Genomic DNA, 21,822 nt, shown 5'->3' with positions numbered 1-21,822 from the left:
ACCGGCGTGGAGGCTCAGATACCAATAAAGCAGACGGCAAAAAACTCGGACGACTTAAGCATTTTAGACGGGGATAGAAAATGCTCATCGCGTACCCAACAAGATGTAGAGGCACTGGAGAATCCAGAGCACATAAGCAAGCTTGAAATCACCACTGGTGTAATTTTAGACTAACATTTATAGCAGTGTGTTTGGTGTTATGTGTGCTGATGGAGAGAGCTTGTGACAGCGTTCATGGATTTGACCATGCTTGATCAGGGTACAGGAGCCTGATTCTAAGCCCACAGGGTGCCTTTCATCTTCTCTGAAGCATCCGCTGCAGATACATTAAAAGTGTCTCTCTATGTGGCACTTGTGCTGAAAAACTGAACTAAACACAAAACAACAAAGTCACGTCACGTACCTCCGATTAACAGGCAGCTCTTTTTGCATCCCGACAAGGTTCCCGTGCGAAGAGCTGACGATGTTCCGCAAGAAGAAAAAGAAGAGGCCGGAAATATCGGCGCCAAAGAACTTTGAGCACCGGGTCCACACGTCGTTCGACGCCAAGCGTGGCTGCTTCGTGGGCCTGCCAACCCAGTGGCATAGCATCATAGAAAACCTGAGGAGGCCCAGGCCCATGGTCGACCCATCCAGGATAACACCAGTGGAGCTCAAACCAAAGAAGGTACATCAATACAGTTCTACTTATATAGGGGTGTAATAATGATGAAGTCTTAACGTTTATACATTTGACTATCATGTTTAGATTGCATAGTCTGTGGTTCCATGTTCATATGTTGCTTTATAGGTCAGGTCTCCAGAGAGAGACATTTTTAATCTCTACTGATCTGCCTGGTAGGGTAAAGGTTAACTGAGACATATTCTAATCTGACAGCATCTGTAATCAGTAGTATATTGTTGTAATTCATGCCAGTGCATCAGGGAAGCCACACCCACTGTGCACATCACATGACATTGTTTATATTCTAGTACATGTATAAACATAGACATGTTATGTCTATGGGCACATAGCATGAGGTCTTCTATCTGTTGTTTAAAGTATTTTTTTTTGTTTTCCCCATAAGTACTGTATATGGAAGAGTAAGACCGTGGTTCAGTGTAAATGTGCAACACTCCCTGAGTGTGGAGGGATTCTGAGCAGGGCCAAGACCATTATAGCATCAACTGGTGCCTGGGGTAGGCGGCGATGGAGCCCAGATTGTTTTTATGTAACTGCCAGGTGTCTGGAGGTGCCTGTTGTGTGTAGTCATGCTTGCCTCTCAATTACCCCTTTTTCTGATTTAATTACCTAGAAATAGAATGACATTTTGATTTCCCTACTCACTGTTTACTGCTCCGCCTGTTCACATTTCTATTGGGTTGCCTCTAGTAAGGAGTATGCTCATGTTTTCTGTGTGTTATCAGTGTTGCTGTGCTGCTGTCATGTAGTATGTTGTAGACACGCACTGTGCCGTCTTGTCTCAATTACATTAAAGCTGCAGGCTATCAATTAAGACGAGGCCGACACTTTGATTAGCAGGTGCTCCCCGTGCAATGTGCAGTGCAGCGACACATGAGCACACAACGGGACCTTGCCTGGGATCGTTTTCATCGTCTCACTCAAAAGTTCCTGTAATCAGAAAACAGCACTGAGGACAGCATCTCTCTCTTTCTCTCTCTGTTTCTCTCTGTCCTTCCCTCTCTCTCTCCCACGCAGGCACACACACACACACACACAAACACACCCCACCCACACACACACACATAAACCGCGCTCACAAACACAAAAACCCACATACACAAACATATGCAAACTCCCCCTTTTATTCTCTCTCTCTCTCTTTCTATCTTCTGTCTCTTGCTCTGCCTCTCTCCCTTTCTCTCCTTCTCCTCTCCTTCCTTCGCTCCCTCCCTCTCGCTGTCATATTGCTTTCTTATCTATCATGAGGCTCGGCTAACGACCCTGCTGTGTCCACTCACTGCACAACGCCAGTCCTTAGAGGGGCTGCAAGATTTATTACTCCTCGCCGGCAATTAATAACAATCCGCCATGCCTACACACCGACAGCAGGCCCAGCCACAGAAAACTGCAGGAGCAGCAGAGAGAGAGAGAGAGAGAGAGAGAGAGAGAGAACAGAAAAGGGAGAGAGAGAGGGAATCTGAGAGAGAGAAAGCGGAGTGTGTGTGTGTGAGAGGAAGAGGTATAGAAAGAGAGAATACAGAAGGGCAGGGAGAGTGTAGTGAAGAGTGAAAGGAAGAGAGAGAGAAAGAAAGAAAAAAAGAAAGAAAGAAAGTGGAAGGTAGAGAGTGTATGTGAGTGTGGATGTTTTGTGCTTTTAAATGTATATGCCGCATGTGTGTGAAAAGAGAGAGAGAGAGAGATAAGAAGAAAGAGGTAGCGATTCACCTTCCATGTCCCAGGGTTTCCTCCTGACACATTTAAAGCAACGCAACACAGAAAAAGGGGGGAAATCAGTGCATGTTGTTCACTGCGACAGTGGATACGCACAAGGTTCTGAAACGGCCCTGTCAGCTCTCAGACATATGTAAGGCATATGGCTGCGAGCTGTGATATAAGATGTGGATTTGCAGCGCTATGTGGGATAATCTGCTACCGTGCTGAGAAGTGCTGCAGTGTCCTGAGGGGAAACAGTAAAGGGTAAACAAGCACCAATATTACAAAGGAGCACTCCATAGTGGAATAGAACAGGCCGATATAACCGCATTAGCTATTTAAAACGAGCATCAGTCTAGCAAAAGCGCATAGCACATATTTTGATGTGGTGTTTTGTTTTATTTATTTGTTTATATTCTTATCACCACACTTCTTCTTTAGTGGCAAAGGGAAAGTGTGTCTCAGCCAGAGGACAAGGTGAGATGTGAAATCTGGCCACGCCACCTGAGCATCTGTGAAAGGGAGGACAAGAACAGGGCGAAAGACGGATAGTGACGCAGGAAAGTCAGTTGTACTCTCCAGAAAGTGTCCTTATTATAGTGCACTGAAGTAAAAAATAAATAATCCTAAATACTTTTCATACAAGTGCATATTTTCATAAACTCAACCCCAAGTACGTTTTGTGAAATGTGCTTATTTAAAGAGAACACTGTGCTTAAGAATTAAGTACACAGTACCCACACTATATACACTAAGTGGAGGTGAAAAGTCTTTCCGGAACATTCAAGTCAAGCATGACCTCACTGTGATATAAGATGTGGATTTGCAGTCTGAGTAACTGACTGCTGGGCACTTTTTGGGAGAGGTTTAACAAGCACAGCGTCATGCCAAGGGTTTTATTTATTTATTTATTTATTTTTCTCCCTGTTGTTGCTGCGGTGCGTCACTGCTTTGTGTCACCCTGATGGTAGCTGGAGGTGACAGCAAGCCAGAATGTCCTAGAGATAGAATGGTGTTGCATCAGACTTAGGGAATATTGGAATGTCAGGACATCCTTGTGTGCGTGATTTGTTCCCTCTGAAGCGTCGGGGCCTGACAGATAGATGTAAGCACAGAATGGCTCTGTGTTCTCATGCTGAATGAAATACTGTTGCAATCAGATTCTTGAACGTTGCGGATTAAACAGCACAGGCTATCTATCCTTGTAGTCTGAAAGGTGCAAACTCGGAACAGATTCATCTTTATTGCAAAAATGCACAATGTACGGTATGTTAATGCACGTTTCCCGAGATTTTCTTTGGAAGTGAAATACAGTGCTGACGTTTCCTTAGAAAGTGAAGTCTCTCTAGGAAGCGACCTCATGACCTTCACATGCCTAGTACAGTGCTCTATCTATTTAGCCAGAGGAACCGTTTCTATTCGTTTGGTTCTTATCTCTGGAATCACGCAGCCTCAGGATATGATTGCACTGCAGTGTCGCATTTAAAATAAAACCGTAGAAAACGGCTCAGCTTTAAACCCAGAAGCCCTTGAGTTCTGAATGCTTACAAGACTTTATTGTCTTTTATGTGCTTTTATGCATTCCTTTTCCTATTTTTATGTATTTTATTTAGCGTTTCTCATTTTGAATGATCTTAATTTTAATGATCCTAAATGGATGCTCAGCTATTTATCACATACTCAAACTGCCAACAAATGTGAACTATGCCCAATGCTCAGATGACTCTTTGCAAATCTAATCTTATTTGCACAGTTTATTGCCAAATAGATTTCAGTATAGATTTCTGATAGATTTGATATGTCAAAGGTCAATTGCCAAATAGATTTCAGTCAATGTGGTTTGTTGTTGTTTGTCCTATTTTCTCTTCAATAGTTATATATTATTATATTGATCCTGTGTGCTTTCATTTGTTATCTGTGTATCAGAGCAAAGCGTTTTGTGTTGCCGTGTGTTGTATAAAAGGTGATATGTCCACGCACATAAGCACAGGCACATGAGCCAGATATCAGAGTTGAAATTGTTCCTTGTTGAAATTGTACTGATGTAGACTTTTAGAGCAGGATTCAGGAGAGGCCTATGTTATCAGAATCTGAGGAGGTTATTTCAGAGTTCCCAAATTAGCTCCTCTTTGAAGAGCAGTGACTTCAGACATGCTCTCATAAGCCAAAAGCCCACAGGTCTGCTCTGGCAGCACTCAAAGTGTCACGCAAATCTCAAGAAATCACTCTCTCACTCTCTTTTCCTCTGTCTGTCTGTCTGTCTGTCTGTCTGTCTGTCTGGCTGTCTGTCTTTGTCTCTCTTCCAATGAATGTCTTTCATTCTATTTGTCTCACTTCTTTTTCTCTTTATATGTCTGTGTCTGTCTGTATTCCTATCACCTCTCTCTCTTTCTGTCTGTCTGTCTTCCTATCACCTCTCTCTCTCTTTTTCTGTCTGTCTGTGTCTTTCTGTCTTCCTATCACCTCCCTCTCTCTGTGTCTGATTATCTGTTTGGCTGTCCTCTATGCCCCCCCCCCTTATTCTTTCTCTCCCTCTCCTCCCCTCAGACCATAGTGCGTGGGAGTTTCATCGGCCACGGGGACTACATCTCCGCCATGCTGTCCGACATGAACCGCCTGTCCGTCAGCAGCTCTAACTCCCTGCGCAAGAGCAGCCCGTCAGCCCGCAAGCGGGCGCAGTCTCTGGGCCGGCTGGGCGAGGAGCGCGAGGGCGAGCCCTACCAGTATGAGGACCTGGCTGCCGTCGACCCACACGGCGGGGGTGCCGACCCTCACGGTCGCTGGCGGGAGCGGGAGCGGGAGCGGGAGCGGCTGCGGATTGTGCACAGCGAGAGCGGCACGCCTCACATGGGAATGAAGAAGAGTGTGACTCTGCAGCCCAACGGCGTGCTGCCCCGCGCCAAGTCCACGCACGAGGTCAGCATCACGTCGCTGGAGGCGCTCGGGCCTCCACCCTTTCCACCCCCGCTGCCCCCCCCGCCCATACCTGTGCCCTACCCACCACCCATGTACATGGGCTGCGGAGGGGATGTGGGCAGCCCCACCGAGCGCCTGATGGCACGGAGGGATGTGGCACCGCCCAGGCCGCTACCACCTCCGGGTCAGAGACCCATCTCCTGCTTCTACACCCCGGCCGGACCCACCCACCCTCCACCACCGCCACCGCTGGGGGAGCCTCCGGAGTACCGGCCTAATGACAGACTCCTCGTCCACCAGCAGAACAGCCCCGTCAGGCCATACTCATCCTACGACCTGAAGGTGAACCTTCTCTCTCTCTCTCTCTCTCCCTCCTTTAGTTAGCACACGGCTGCGTCATACTGCAGGGATTTCATGTGAGTGACTCACAGGGTGAACATAGTGCAGAGCTACTTTGACAGACAGGTGGGATAGCCAGAGTGTAATGAGGTCCGAAGGCTGAAAACAGCTTTCCTGTGCACTATTTGCAATAAAAGGGTTCTTTGGAAGGACCTTGCAGATTCTAGATAAAACCCTCTAAATAAGGTCTTGTGGAACTGTTGTGGTGGCTTTTACCTTGATACAAAAACCTGAAGAATATTAAAAAGATACAATAGATAAGAACTTTTGGAAATAAATGTGACCATTAATCCAGTAGTTTGTATCTGATGAATACCAATGATATGGAGATGTAAGTTTCATACAGAAGCCCTTCACATCTCCTACACTGCCGTAGGCTTATATTAGAGCTCTTCTGTGCAAATTGAAATGTCCTACAAAACTGACATCACTGAGAGACAGGAAGTTAAGGACCACGATTATATGAAAGATTATGGTACAACATGCTGTGTTTTCACATCTCTTCTGAACGTTACGGGAAAGTTAAATTAGGGGGTCTTTACGTAACCATGTTAGTGTAGAGAATTCAGCTACACTTGTTAAAAGGAGGTCAGATTTGACTGACGTTTTCTTTAAACTTTAATAAATGTTGACTGACTTTTTAACATCAGGTGCTGCTGGGTTTTTTACACCATCAGTATTGACTTCATCCAAGCATCCAACCTTGTGAATTAACTGAATTATCCACTCACAATGTATGTGATGATGTGACATCATTAAATGTGCTCTTTCTATGAGTTACACTAATTACCTCAGGAGTGAAACCTCCTGATACGTTTGTAGTTTAATTGCTCAGTGTCAATTTGTGCACTTTCAAGCTACCTTCTGTAGCAACCATGGTTTTGAGAAGCACCTTTTCAGGATAGTTTGTGGACTGTGAAACACTTGTTTTTCTAAGGGGTTGAGTAAGCGTGTGAGAAGCTCAGATATGTTTTTGTGAAGACACAAAATACAATGATTGCTTCACTGGAGAAATTCAGATGATGCAATCTCTTCACCTATTGGCAACATATCCGTATTGATTTTCCTCAAAGCACTGCAGGCACTAACTTGCAGCTTGCGTGCTTACTCTGATGCAAGGGCCCATTGCTCCATCTTTCCTGAAAACAAGTTTCTGCTAGATCTCAGGATGTGTTGATGCAACCCCCCCCCTCCATTCTTTCCCTAAAGGCACACTCCCTCTCTCCCTCCCTCTCTCCTTTTCTACCTCTCCTACTCTAACACCTCCTCTTCCTCACTGCGGCAGGTTGCTCAATTAAAGCTGTTAGTTTCTCAAGGTAATAAAACATGATTTGGGAGTTAAGCCGGGGAGGGCAGGGGGGCTGTAAACATTACGACACTTTCCTTTGGCAGCGCCTCAAAGTGTACCCAGAGTCCCGCGGGGCTGGCGTGAGAGGGCCAGCCGGCGTGGTGAGTGTGAGTGGCAGAGGGGTGAGGAGGGGCGGCGGGCGCAGAGGTGGCAAGGTGTCTGACCCTATTACCATACGCCGATGTAGCCGGGGAGGGCAAAGACCTCTGGGAGATGTGCCAAGGCTTGTCCTTTTTTATCTCTGTCTTTTTCTTTCACTTACTTTCTTTCTGTCTATGTCCTGTCTGCTCTTTCTCTCTCTCTCTCTCTATTCTTGACTTCTCTGCACTCTTCTCTTAATCTCTGTCTCTCTCTCTCTCTCTCTCTCTGATTGACATCTCTGTTTCTTCAAAATCTTTCTTTGTGAAATGTACATGTATTCATTCTCTGCCCCCCTGTCTTCCTGTTCCTCTCTCTCTCTCTCCCTCCCCTGTCTGTCTCCCAGGCCGATGCCATGTTCAGGCACCAGCCAGGTCTCTTCGCCAGCTGCACCAGCAGCCCCATGATGAGCGCCGCCGCCCGCCCACCTCACCGGACCGTGCGCTCCTCGTCCAGCTACACCATCGGCCTGTCGCCCAACATCAGCCTGCGGCCATGCGTGCCGGAGCCCTACATGCGCCACTCGGCCAGCACCAACCCGGGGTTCTACCCGCGCCAGGACAGCCCGTCGCAGCCCCGACCCTCGCCCACGGGCTCCCTGGCCACCAGCCCGCCAGGCACCTGCTCGCCCGCCTTCCGCCCGCCCCAGCACCCTTCACCGCGGCCCCCACCCGACCCGCCCAAGGTCACCCACGAGCAGTTCAAAGCGGCGCTGCAGATGGTCGTGGACAAGGGCGACCCGCGCTCCTACCTGGACAACTTCGTGAAGATCGGTGAGGGCTCGACGGGGGTGGTGTGCATCGCCCGCGAGAAGCACAGCGGCAGACAGGTGGCCGTCAAGATGATGGACCTGCGCAGGCAGCAGCGGAGGGAGCTGCTGTTTAATGAGGTAGAACACGCCGATAATAGAAAAATAAAAGGCAACAGAATGTAACCCTCTCATACCTTAATATCCCCTACCTGCTGATGCTGACGTGGACTCGCATTGAAGAGCAGACCAGAGAACGATGTCCCCTTTGGGAGATTTAAATGTCTCACCTTTGATGGGAAGAGAAAGGGATGGGATGTTATCCAATTTGCCAAGAGGGAAAAAAAGAGAAGACTAAACCCCAACAGAGAGGTGGTAATGAGACAGAGCCAAGTTTACATAAGCCTGCCTGAGATTGCACCCTGGAATGCAATACTTCAATCATAAATCATTGAAATGAATGTGTGTGGTGTTAACTAAGCTTGTAACTTTAGGACATGTGTAATGGCATGATTGCAAATTTAGATGCAATGATTTGACAATCTTGTTGACAGATTAGTTTGAAAGATTTATTTTTTGGTTTTATTGTTTTCCTCTAAAAGGACTTTGTGTAAAAGAACGGTTATCCAAATCATCAGATAAATTCCACAGTACTTACTGGGTGCTTTTGTAATGCATCTAATGTAATGCATTTCACTGGCTCATAACCCTAAGGTTTCTAAATGGAATTTGGAGTGGGCCTTGGTGACCTAGTTATTAAATTTGAAAAGGGCGCCATGTCAAGTGTAATGCTGTGTGGTGTTTACTTCTGGTCCAAGCATCCTCCCGCCCAGAGCACCTAGAATACCTCCTCTGGCATCTCTGCAGCATGTCTCAGTAAGGAGAACTTTAAATATGTGGCCCTAAAAGTAATCATTTTCTCATGTGAGATGGAAATTTAAACCATTTAAATCCACTTACACCTGAAGGTTTGGCTGTTTTATGCTGTTGTGATGATGAATAAATAATTGTATTCGCCCCCTAGGAACGACTCACAAGAGCTGTGCAAAATTCGTATGAATTCCTTTCTGTCACACTCCAAGTCTCATTCCAATTACTTAACAGCACCCAAATATAATTTCCAATTCTCAGCAACTCATCTCAAGAAATGTTTTTAATCCTCTCGGCACATTCTCTTAACTTAAATTTATGAGTGCTGTAAAACAGTTGGCAGCACACCAAATGAACCATAACTTTGTCATTGTAAAATAGTAAAACATTGTAATAGTAAAACAGGCCGTTTCAGGTGGCTTCTTAATTGTTTCTCAGGTGGTCATCATGAGGGACTACCAGCACAAAAACGTGGTGGAGATGTTCAAGAGCGCTCTGGTGGAGGAGGAGCTGTGGGTCATCATGGAGTACCTGCAGGGAGGAGCTCTCACCAACATCGTCTCTGAGACCAGGTACAGCCTCCATCTACTGGTCCCACAGTCAGATTCAGTTAGAAACATTACATTACAGGGATTTAAGTAGGACGTCCTGTTAGGTATAGAGGCATTAAAGCCTCTTCTCTAGGAATAGAAGGAATAGGAGGAAGGAATAGAAATCTGTAACATTTAAGGATTTTTTTTTTAAGGGAACATCAAGTACAGTTTTTTCCCATAGTGAGAGCTCCTTAATACACATTACAGTATGCCACATGGACACTGCGTATCCTAGTATGGAAATCATATTTACGTCATATTTTACATGTGATGATTTGTGGAAAGCAGGAAGTTTCATGTTTTTTTATTAATTGTATTGTTTTGGCGCTATATAAATAAAATGCAATTGAATTGGAATGAAGATCAAGAAACAATATGTTGTGCTGTAATACACAGTTGTGCTCATAGTAATACACTTTAGCTAAACGATCACTTTGGTCTTTTTTTTATTTTTGTGCTTTTATGACCACTAGAGGGCACTGTAGTGTTGTGTGTGTGAAGGGGTCATGGAGTCCACTGCAGGGTTTTTGGACCTGTGACTCTCCCGCTGACAGGCTAAACACACTGTCAGCCTCTGTTCCTATGGGAACCTGTTACATTTAATTACATAATTGCATTATTACATTTTGAAATGACATGTGGACAAATCGAGTTAGGTTGTCGTGGGAAAAGAGGCCTTTTTGTTCTATTGCAGGTCAATATCTCAGACTTGCAACCTCTATGCATGTATTCTGCAGGCCAAGGCCCTCCACCCTAGAAAACTAACCCATTCAACTGGGCTGAAAGGAAACAGCTAACGGTGCATAAATTATCTCACCCTTTTCACTTCTGTTTACGATTCCGAGCGAGAAATGTCTTTGGCATCGGAGGCAAGCATTGACCTAAGAGTCGGGTATCGAGAGATTGCATTAAAGGAGACGCCAGCTTTTTTTTCTTTTACAGAGGACAGTTGACATGACAGCACAGGCCAGATGCAGTTTGTGTTAACTGTCAGGGTCTGTCTATGTCAAATAGTCAAGCTGCAAATGCCTAGCAGACAGAAGGAAAGAGAGACCACAAGTTTGATTATTTAATCATAAGCTTGCGATCCCCACGGAGATGCCACTTGAAAGATGAAGAAGAAGGCAAAAAAAATAAAAATCAATCCCATGATTTATTTAGCGAAATGTAGATGAAGTTGTCCTCGATCCTGACCAAGCTGAGCTAGCAGACTGCTAATTAAAATACTGGTCCTTACATTTTTCATTGCTTGCCATTTTTTTTTGTTTCTGTATCTGTAGCTCAACTGGTAGGGCAAGGTGTAAACACCACCACGATCTAGACGACCATTCTCAGGGAATGCTCTTTACTGATGACATGTGTACCACACCTGTGTTGTTTGTCATTGTATGTATGAATAGAAAAGTTAAAATCTTTTAAGTAAAATTTCCCTGGATTCAAACAAATCATATATTTAGTGTGTTTTCCATTTAGTTATTCCTATAGCACTTGCTTTTATCCAAGGCAACTCACAGCATAGTATACCGTACGGCAAAGTGCAGTATACATTTTCATCAACATCTGGGCTCCAGGTCTGGGCTGAGTGTTGAACCCATGACCCATGACATTGGTGTTGTTACCACTCTGCTACACCAGATGAGCCACAGGGACGTTCTATTGCCACCTGTTTTCCCTGTTTGCCCCCTTCAATTGCCTGCTGTCAGAGGCTAGCAGCAGGCATTTCTCCATAATAACTTTATCTCCCTGTCTGCTGTCTGCAGGTTGAGTGAGGAGCAGATAGCCACAGTGTGTGAGGCTGTGCTACAGGCTCTGGCCTACCTGCACTCGCAGGGCGTCATCCACAGAGACATCAAGAGCGACTCCATCCTCCTCACACTGGACGGCAGGGTAAGTGTGCTCTCCAACCTGCAGCAAACAGGGGAGAAGAGACCTGAAATCCTCCTGAAATCCAGAATGCTTGTATGTACTGTATACTGTAGGATGTTATATATACTCTAGTATATAAATATAATTAAAACACCTTTTAAACATGTTTAGGGTGAGTTAGCTCTCCTACCTGCAGCAAGTATGAAACACTGACTCCAGACTGGAAATCTAGGCCCAAGTCTGAAAATGTCTGAATCTAGGGTGTAAAAAGAATTAGAATTCAGCACTTTTTAAAACTAGTTTTATTTGTATTGTGCTATTTTTGCAATGATTTTTATCATTTTTTTTCCAGTAAAGCATGTACATGGGTGTGAAATGTACCAATTAATGCATCAAGCCTTTTATAGAAACTGTCACCTAAGTAAGCCCTACCAAATGAATAAAATCGGCAAGCAATAAGATGCAAGGAAGCCATAGCAGGTCTTTATAATGTTAACATTTGAGCGCATAAACATTTGAATGTAGCTACCATAGAGAAGAAGGAGAAAGCATAACAGATGAAGCAGTTACAACAAAAATGACATTCCACTTAGAAATGGCTTTGGACATATATTGAGGAGAAACTGTGTTGGCATAATGAAAATCATCTCAAAAGAAATTATTACCTTGTCTATCTGTCTATCTGACTTTCAGCCTGTCTTGTGTTTCTCTTCTCCTCTGCTGTCAGTCAAGCTGTTCCGCATCACATGTAGAGCCTGAGGCATTTGCCACTTATCCATTCTAAATGAATCATCAGCTGTCTTGACTGTGGCACTGACAAACACAGTGTGCCTCACTGCTGTTTCACAATGAGCAAGATAATCACAGCCTAGAGAGTCATCAACTATTAGATGTCTCATTTCTGTAATTTCTTTGTTTATTAATGTGTGATCAGTCTGCCCTTAAGATTGAAGGCATGTTTTAATAAAAATGAAAAAACTTTTTTTTTAGCTTGCCAGGTTGTTGAGCACGTGTTATGTACAACCCTTTTCCTACAACATGAAAGGGAAATGAACTAAACAATGAACAATGAATTACCAATGAATTACCAATGAACTTTTTATTTGAATGTTTAAGGTATTTTATGGTCGCTTATCTGTTATCTCATGTTTGTGTGTATGTCATTCTGGTATGGGGCTGTATCATATTTAGCTGTGTCTGCACTTGTGAGTTACCACACGTTTGCCATGTGCTTTCCTTCTCTAGGTTAAGCTGTCAGACTTTGGGTTCTGTGCCCAGATCAGTAAAGATATCCCCAAGAGGAAGTCTTTAGTGGGAACACCTTACTGGATGGCTCCTGAGGTGATCTCTAAATCACCTTATGGCACAGAGGTAAACACTGCTCTACATTAGATTGCTTATAGAAATCTGTTTATCAAATATATGAATGTAAAGGAAATTATATATATTTTATATATACTGTATATACAGCCGCGGAAAAAATTAAGAGACCACTTCAAAATTATCAGTTTCTCTGGTTTTACTATTTATTGGTATGTGTTAAAGTAAAATGTACATTTTAGTTTTATTCTATAACCTACTGGCAACATTCCTACCAAATTTCAAATAAAAATATTGTCATTTAGATCATTTATTTGCAGAAAAATGACAATTGGTCAAAACAGCAAAAAAGATGCAGTGTCTTCAGATCTCGAATAATGCAAAGAAAACAAGCTCATATTCATTTTTAAACTACACAATACTAATGCTTTAACTTAGGAAGAGTTCAGAAATCAATATTTGGTGGAATAACCTTGATTTAAAATCACAACTTTCATGTGTCTTGGCATGCTCTCCACCAGTCTTTCACATTGCCGTTGGGTGACTTTATGCTACTCCTGGCGCAAGAATTCAAGCAGCTCGGCTTCTTTTCATGGCTTGTGACCATCCATCTTCCTCTTGATCACATTTCAGAGTTTTTTTTATGGGATTCAGGTCTCGAAATTGGGCTGGCCATGACAGGGTCCTGATCTGGTGATACTCCATCCACACCTTTACTGGCCTGGCTGTGTGGCATGGAGCATTGCCCTGCTGGAAAAAACACTTCTCAGAGTTGGGGAACATTGTCAGAGCAAAAGGAAGCAAGTAGGTGCAAGACTCTGTGGCTTGTAGGCCTCTCCAGGTCTCCGTCTAACCATCAGACGACCGTGTGTTGGGCAAAGCTGAAAATTGGACTCATCAGAGAAGACGAACTAGGAGACCCTCCAGTCCGCTTTGGTTCAATCCTTATGGTCTTTTACAAACCTCAGCCAGGCAAAGTACAACGTTGTCCCGGAAGAAAAACTTGCTTCCTTTTGCTCTGACAATGTTCCCCAACTCTGAGAAGTGTTTTTTCCAGCAGGGCAATGCTCCATGCCACACAGCCAGGCCAGTAAAGGTGTGGATGGAGTATCACCAGATCAGGACCCTGTCATGGCCAGCCCAATTTCGAGACCTGAATCCCATAAAAAAAACTCTGAAATGTGATCAAGAGGAAGATGGATGGCCACAAGCCATGAAAAGAAGCCAAACTGCTTGAATTCTTGCGCCAGGAGTAGCATAAAGTCACCCAACGGCAATGTGAAAGACTGGTGGAGAGCATGCCAAGACACATGAAAGTTGTGATTTTAAATCAAGGTTATTCCACCAAATATTGATTTCTGAACTCTTCCTAAGTTAAAGCATTAGTATTGTGTAGTTTAAAAATGAATATGAGCTTGTTTTCTTTGCATTATTCGAGATCTGAAGACACTGCATCTTTTTTGCTATTTTGACCAATTGTCATTTTTCTGCAAATAAATGATCTAAATGACAATATTTTTATTTGAAATTTGGTAGGAATGTTGCCAGTAGGTTAAAGAATAAAACTAAAATGTACATTTTACTTTAACACATACCAATAAATAGTAAAACCAGAGAAACTGATAATTTTGAAGTGGTCTCTTAATTTTTTCCGCGGCTGTATATGTACATAGTGTGTGTGTGTGTGTGTGTGTGTCTGTGTGTGAGTGTGTGTGTGCGTCCGTGCGTTCGGTGTGTGTGTGTGTAAGGTATCCTCTAAAAGTTTTTTGTGTCAAGGAGACTGCATAATGTTTGTGTGTAAGACCTTCGGTAAGACATGTCTGTGCTAAGCACTAAGTATTCAGTTGAAGTACCTGCTGTCCAACATCTGAATATCAAAACACATTAAAATTCCATTTTGCCAGGACTGCGCTCCTTGTCACTTTAGGTTAAAAATAGAATTAAATGGGCTCTCCAAATGTGACCCTCAACAATATTAAGTAACCACGCATAAATACACTGAACAGCAACTGTTATGTAGACATTTATTTCACAGCATTGTCTCTTAAGCTAGTCATCGAGACAGCGTGAGTGTTCTGAGTCTAGAGTGCTGTTTTGATTTATATAGAGGTTTGTGTTTTCTAGTGTGGGGCATTAGGTAACTCAGGTTAGGTAATTGTTTGGGGCAAGTGGACGTGTGGTCCTTGGGCTGTTTTGTAATCCACTTATTTTCACTAAGTGAGTATGTGCCCACTGCCCCTTTGGGGTCTTTTCTAACCAAGGTGTTTTCAACAGATGGATGTGTGTCATTCTATGTATTTTTAATAACTGAGACATCTAGGACAAGTGAAAGTTTCATCCTTGAAATTAGAGATAGATTCTTGGTTCTTGGGCTTGTTTTGGTAACTCGGTTCCTCTGGCAGGTAGAATGTTTGGTTCTTGGGGCTTGTTTTGGTAACTTGGTTCCTCTGGCAGGTAAATGTTTGGTTCTTGGGGCTTGTTTTGGTAACTTGGTTCCTCTGGCATGTAGATGTTTGGTTCTTGGGGCTTGTTTTGGTAACTTGGTTCCTCTGGCATGTAGATGTTTGGTTCTTGGGGCTTGTTTTGGTAACTTGGTTCCTCTGGCATGTAGATGTTTGGTTCTTGGGGCTTGTTTTGGTAACTTGGTTCCTCTGGCATGTAGATGTTTGGTTCTTGGGGCTTGTTTTGGTAACTCGGTTCTTCTGGCAGGTGGATGTTTGGTCCTTGGGCATCATGGTGGTAGAGATGGTGGATGGAGAGCCTCCATACTTCAGCGAGACACCGGTGGCAGCCATGAAGAGACTACGGGATGAGCTGGCTCCCACCGTACGCAACATCAATCAGGTGAGTGGACGCACAGGTAGACCACAGGAAGCACACACGTTCAAAACACATCATACAAACAGAAACATAGAAAACACACACACACACACACACACACACACACACACACACACAAACCCATTCCTCATACAAAGTATGTATTCACACATACAAGTTCACAGCCATCTCTGTGAGCCATCTCTATCATTTTATACATGTTGTCCTCTGTGGCCTTTTCCTCCTCAGATCTCACCGGTTCTGAGGGACTTTCTGGATCGCATGCTGACGCGGGACCCGCTGGAACGGGCCACGGCCACGGACCTGCTTGAGCACCCCTTCCTGCTGAAGAGCAGCTCGCCGCAGTGCCTGGTCCCCCTAGTGGAGCTGTACCGCAAGCGCATGTCCCGATGCTGAGGCCAATCCAACACCCTTCTACTCTCCCCCACACAACCCTTGCCACCACACACACACACACACACACACTGCTCACCAGCCAGGCATACTCTGGTGTGCCGGGTCATCACGTCCGGTTTTGCTGTTGAGTTTGTGTCCACGTGGGAACTCTAGGATGGTGTTGTGGGGGGAAATATTATTCCCCAAAGGTTTCGCAACCCACTGGTTGAAGTGGGGAGAGACCACATCAGAGTCATCAAATAAAATGACATGAGAAGAGAAAGCACTTTATGCGTGTGTGGGCTACACTGTAGAGACAGTATTTTTCCCTTGTATTGTGACAGAAAAAGACTGAGGAGAACTTGATGCCCAAAAAGATTCCCCACCAAGTGAATATCTGTGGTGGTGGAAGCTCTCCCTGGGAGTCCCTGAACTACTGAACGGTCCTGTGTTTTCAAAAAAGGGTTCTCTCTTTTCAAATGCTCCACTGAGCCATCATTGTTTTTCTTATCTATTAAGTTGATCATGTTATTTAGGCTGTTGTTTTATTTATTTTATTTTCTAACTCTGCAAAGATGTTAAAGTGACTTGCTCTGCTCTGCAGTGGATCATGAAGAGTTTTCCTCGTGCTCCTCCGAATGCCATGCTGATGATTCGGACATCCTCTGCATATGACATGCATGATCAAATCAGGGGCACATTTCGCTTGAAACTGAATGCGCAGAAAAAAAGTTTCCCATGTTTGAAGAAAAATGATTCTGCTTTGTTGTCAACGACCATTGTGGAAGATGTTGTTCACTCTACTGCAGTGATTGCAGATTTTTTTTAATGAGAGATTATTATGATTTTATTGTTAGATCTATTCCCTAAAAGTGGTCCCTCCAACCTACTTTTCCAAACTAAAAATATGTTTGTATGATGTGATATTTTTAATATGGCACCTTGACCTCTCAAGGTGAAGGTCAAGTGATGTACATTTCAAAATCATTAAGACAGCTGTAGCCGAATAAGGTAAAAGAGAACTTATTATCACTAATATGTTATTTTAATTGACTTTAATTGGAAAGTGTGAGTTTTTACGTCTGGGATGCATTTTGTTTATGTTGTTAGCTGAGCATCCTATCAGTGGTACTGTGATAGCTTTTTTTAAAGGATGTGTGTATTGCTACTGAAACAACAACAAAAAAACATTGTGAGACTGTTTTCTGCATTTGGTTTGCATCTAGATAAAGCACACGGGCTTGGTACATGATGCTAAAGGAGCTCACCAGCTGAGATCACATTGCACATCACCTTTGTATTCCTCCCAGAATACATTTCATGGTTGTATTTGTATGTAGGTCATTCATGAAGAGAAAAGCATTATTTTAATTTTGTAAAAATGAATAAATTATGCATATTAAATATTCAAGGGCTACTTGGTAAGTAGCTTTATTTTCACTGAGTTAGACCACCCCACACCACACCACCACCCACCCTTAATTTTCCTCTGTGAATCAGGATCAGGTGAACATATCTTTTTTTCTAATAGTGCACCAGTTTCACCACAGTTGAGCAAAGACAAAACGGGTCGTTTGAATCGATTTTATTGTGTATCACGTTGCTTGATCAACTAATGCATATATACAATACATGATACCAACTGCAGTATGCCTATGATATGTATTCCAGACATTAAGCGCACCACATTATTCATCCTGTGCGAAGAATAGTCATAGTAGCATTACAAGGCTTTAACACCTGTTAAAAAGCATGGCATGACACTGCAAAGCATGACATGGCACTGCAAAAACGGTTAGTGATTCAAGATCAAGCCATACAGCATATGATGTAGCCATCTGCAAACACACACTTGCATTGCTCATGGTACAAAACTTGACAGGTTAATTCGAATTAGTTATTATTAGTGATACTCCGCGGACTGCCCTCAAACTCACACCTCACGCCGCTGATGCTGTCAACGCTCGGCTGACTGCTGACTCTCTGGTGTGTGTGTGACAGGGGAAAGGTCTCCGACCGCGAAATCTTCCCTTTGCCATTTCCCAACGAACAGTCTCTCAACGCGAATCTCATGAATTCTGGGGCAGTGAAGCGCCTAAGTAACCTGGTACCAAGGCCGATGTATCCTGGCGGACGGACGGCGATTTTTTCCGGCTGAATTTCTTCTCGGTGGAGGAGAAGCTTATTCTGTCGCGCGACCTGTGGAATGCTGCCGCGTTTGAGTGCATCCCTTCTCATTAAAAAAGACCCGCCTTTAGCCTCCTTCCTGTCTGTTTTTGAATCGTCGTCATCGCTGGTGTTTTCTTCTTGAAAGTGACTGGTGTCATTTGAAAGTGGCGCCAGTTTAATAGGGTTGTCCTTATTGTTAGCAGACTGACGGGTCTTGTGTATCTTTTCAAGGTACTCGATCTTCATCAAAGTTTTCTCGTCCTGCAGCGAAGCTCGCTTGAACTTGCTGGCAGAATGGCGCAAGTCCTGCACATCACCCTGATAGGACTGTTTTCTGGCAGTAAGGAGCTCTAGATTAAATGACTTGGCTTTGCCCCAGAGGGGAACGTGCCCATTCCCCTCCTGTCTGTCCCCCAAGTCATGTCTTGTGCCTCTCTCTTGACTGAAGTCTGTGGTTTTCCCCACCCTGGTGTCCCTCAGCATAGAGTTCTGGATCTGTTTGGTGTTAAATAAAGTGTTCTGATCTTCTTCTCTAAAGCCGTTTTTGGAAGGGCTGCTTAGGCACTGGCCATTTGCCAGTCTCTCTGGGGAAGGGGGCTGGCGCTTGAAGCGGGTCTGAAACCCAGTGTCCCTAACATGTACCTGTCTCTGGAACAGCGCTGGCAGTGGCTCCTCGTTTTTACTGTGAAACTGCTTGGAGAACCTTTCAAGAACCTGTTTAGGGAGTTTGTTTGGCCGCTGTGGCTCCCCATCTTGGTCTTTACAAGAATCCCCCAAACCCAGTCCCGTCTCTTTCCTCCCAGGCCCATTCAGTGCCTGGACACACTGGCTGTGCCCAAAGTAGTTGGCTACATGAATGGCAGAGTGCCCGGCCCGGTTTGTGAGGTCCAGTCGCAGCCCCAGCCTCTTGAAGGCTCGGACCAGGAACTCGAGCACCTGGTTGTGCCCGGTAAAGGCAGCGTACATGAGGGCGCTGTTCCCCCAGGTGTCCGTGATCTCGGGGTCGGCGTTGAACTGGACCAGCACCTTGACGACGTCCAGGTAGCCCAGCTCACAGGCGAGGCTGAGGGCGGTGCGACCTTGCTCGTCTTTCACGTTCACGTCTGCCCCTTTCTCCAGCAGCAGCTGGGTGAACTTTGACCTGGCGGAGGAGTCCTGCAGACTGGCAGCGAACATCAGTGGCGTGCGGCCACTCTCCGTCTTGGAGTTGATGATGCGGCCGTCCAGCGCATCCAGCACGAAGCGGGCCAGGTGCAGCTTGCCGCTGTTCATGGCGTCCAGGAAGGTCTTGGTGCCAGAGCCCTGGCACAGGTCCTTTGGTCGGAGCATACTGAACCACCTCTTCAACAGAGAAGCCTTGTGGCTAGAAGGTTTGTGCTCAGAGTAAATTCTGAGGTCTCTCAGAGTAAATAAAGAGTTCTGTTTCTGATCAGTCTTTCTTTCTAAATCTATCTGTTTCTCTACTCCTCTCTATTCTTTTTCTCCGTCTCTTTGTCTGTTACTCTCTCAGAGAGTTGGCAGTGAGCTAAGAATTGTGAGCCTTATCGAGGAGTGCTCACTGGTTTTATACCTCCCTCTCTCTGCTACCCTCCCACCCTCCACACACAGACACTCACACACACACACACACACACACACACACACACACACACACACACACACACACACACACACACACACACACACACACACACATACACAAGCTTGCGCTTGCTCTGTGTTGCCAGGGAAACAGTCATCTGAGGACCGTGATGCTGCTTTCTGCTTCCATTCAAAATCTCATCCCTCTCCAAGAGAAGAAATACACTGTTCAAAACATACAGCATGGTGGATAATTACTCAGTGAAAATTATTATTGTAAACATGGGTTTCATCATTTCTATCTCTACACTGGAAGAAAAAGGCAGTGGCAGAGAGGCAGTGAGAAATAATATGCTAAATATATTTGCGTCTTCGTCTTTGCATTTGTTTCTCTCTCTTTGTCTGTTTCGCTCTTGCTCCCTTTTGTCTTCCCCTCCTCTCTCTCCATTTCACTCTTTGCCTTCTCTCTGTTATCCAGGTGAACATTATTTTACTCTCTCTCTTCGTTCAAACTCATGTGGCCGTCCCAGAGAGGCACGTGTAGAAAGAATGAACATGTGGTGAAATTTCCATTTCCAATCCGTCTGTTGCAAAATGTCAGCCTTTCCACAGCACTCTACAGTACTCACCACTCTACCAGCTGTTTATTCAAAAGAGCACACATCAGTATTGATTTTCAGACTGTTTAACTTCTATGTTAGTTCATGTTTTAACTACGGTGCTCTATTGGGGGGGTCAAGTCGATATTGATTGATTCTCTGATTGGTTGGTTGTGTTAAAGTGCTGGATACTAACTTCATGGATTCTAATAAAAGGTAAAGAACTCAGTACATATTTATGCATTTTACACTTTTGTATTATTCTCTTGAAATGAAATGGAAGGACATCTTAAAGGTAACAAAACAGATCCTTTTTAGAGGGGATTGTGAAAGTTTTAGAATCACATTTGGAACTGCAGTTAAACAGAACTGCATTTCATAAATCATTTTTAGGTAAAGAGGTCTATTAAAGCAGATAGACAGAATAGATGAATATTTGTTAACATCACTTCAAACTCAACATGTTAAGGTCAATATTCAAAAAAAAATTCTTTCTACAAAGAACAACACGTCTCAGAAATGGTGTTTATCTTTTGCATCTAAGCTGTCACTTTCTGTTCACGGTGTGTCACTGGTGCAAACTGCTGTCGAAGCCACAGTCATTCAGTGCCCAGCAGGTGAGAATGGCATTGCCACTGAATGACAGACAAAGATGGCCTCCAAGTAATGTTATAATAGACGGAGAAAGAGAGAACACAGTCAAAGCAAAGCAACCTTTGTTCCTTTTTGCTTTTCTGACAGCAGTTCTGACTTGCGGTTTTGAAGGCTTATGGCCCTGCTTGTAACATGACAGGGTGCAGTGTTTATCTGTGTAATTAGGAAGCGCTGCAAATGGCACAGTCCAATCCAAGCCTTTACAACTGCAGAACAATGAAGCAAACTCTGCTCAAAGTGACTAGAGTATGCAGATGTTTTCGTTATGCACATGACCTACATTTGTAAATGACAAGCATTTCTTTTTCACAGACTCTCAAGGATGGCACTTTTGTGGTGAAGTCACTCAGTTTTGTCCTAATTCTCATTTGATGTGATCTAATTTTGCTCCAGTCAACACACAAAGCACCCGTGATGTCAAAATGCCCCATAAATTGGAGCTTTTTTAAAGAGGCTTTATAGGTTACGTAGGTAACATGATGCTATTAAAACTCAGATAAACTTCCATTACACCACGTCGTCATATTGTCACCTGTGCCTCAAGGTTTTGTTTTCATTAGATTTTAATTGCGTAATAAAAAACCCAGCGAGGGTAAAGCATGACGTAGGATCAGGTGTTGCGAGGCGTTGGCAGGGTCGGTGCCGCTGAGGCCGCTGATGCACCCCGGCCCTCAGACACGTCTCTTTATTAAACACCACAGCGGGGCCCCTGAAGCCCACATCCATCACCCCGTTTCAGAAAAGCAATAGAAGGCTGGAGCTCAGAGCTGCCGAGGCTTTGTTAGCTGTACCGCGTGGCTAAATGGGCAAAGGACCTCTCGACTTCATCAGAAGAGAAGTGGCATTGGGGAGGCCTTTAACAAGCACCTTTGTTGCATGGGAAATTCAGTTAGTCAGTGTACATTTTGCTTTAATAAAGTGAACCTCATGGTTTAACCGATCGCAGTGTAATGAGAAGTGATGAAATCTCAAATCAGGAGGCAATTAAAGGGCCCTAATTTGGTTATGGTCATGATTAGAAAACAGAT

At 44.3% G+C, this 21,822-nt stretch overlaps 2 protein-coding genes across 2 annotated transcripts; one reads left to right on the top strand and one right to left on the bottom strand.

The window, feature by feature from the left end:
• Window positions 1–463: 463 nt before the first annotated feature.
• On the top strand, window positions 464–15,812 carry pak6 (p21 (RAC1) activated kinase 6; the record flags this gene model as incomplete). The annotated part of the gene is made up of 8 exons (XM_080849655.1): window positions 464–667; window positions 4,925–5,635; window positions 7,525–8,067; window positions 9,235–9,368; window positions 11,150–11,276; window positions 12,501–12,626; window positions 15,285–15,419; window positions 15,645–15,812. 8 exons carry the CDS (start codon window positions 464–466, stop codon window positions 15,810–15,812), a joined length of 2,148 nt encoding a protein of 715 aa, XP_080705781.1.
• A 1,872-nt stretch (window positions 15,813–17,684) lies between these two features.
• Window positions 17,685–19,289, bottom strand: ankrd63 (ankyrin repeat domain 63; the record flags this gene model as incomplete). Its single annotated transcript, XM_080850183.1, has 1 exon — window positions 17,685–19,289. One exon carries the CDS (start codon window positions 19,287–19,289, stop codon window positions 17,685–17,687), a length of 1,605 nt encoding a protein of 534 aa, XP_080706309.1.
• Window positions 19,290–21,822: the final 2,533 nt, after the last annotated feature.

Source organism: Sprattus sprattus, assembly GCF_963457725.1.
Source record: "Sprattus sprattus genome assembly, chromosome: 13".
Classification (NCBI taxonomy): Eukaryota; Metazoa; Chordata; class Actinopteri; order Clupeiformes; family Clupeidae; genus Sprattus; species Sprattus sprattus.
The sequence above is the reverse complement of the archived record's forward strand: the minus strand, read 5'-3'. Positions and strand labels throughout refer to the sequence as shown.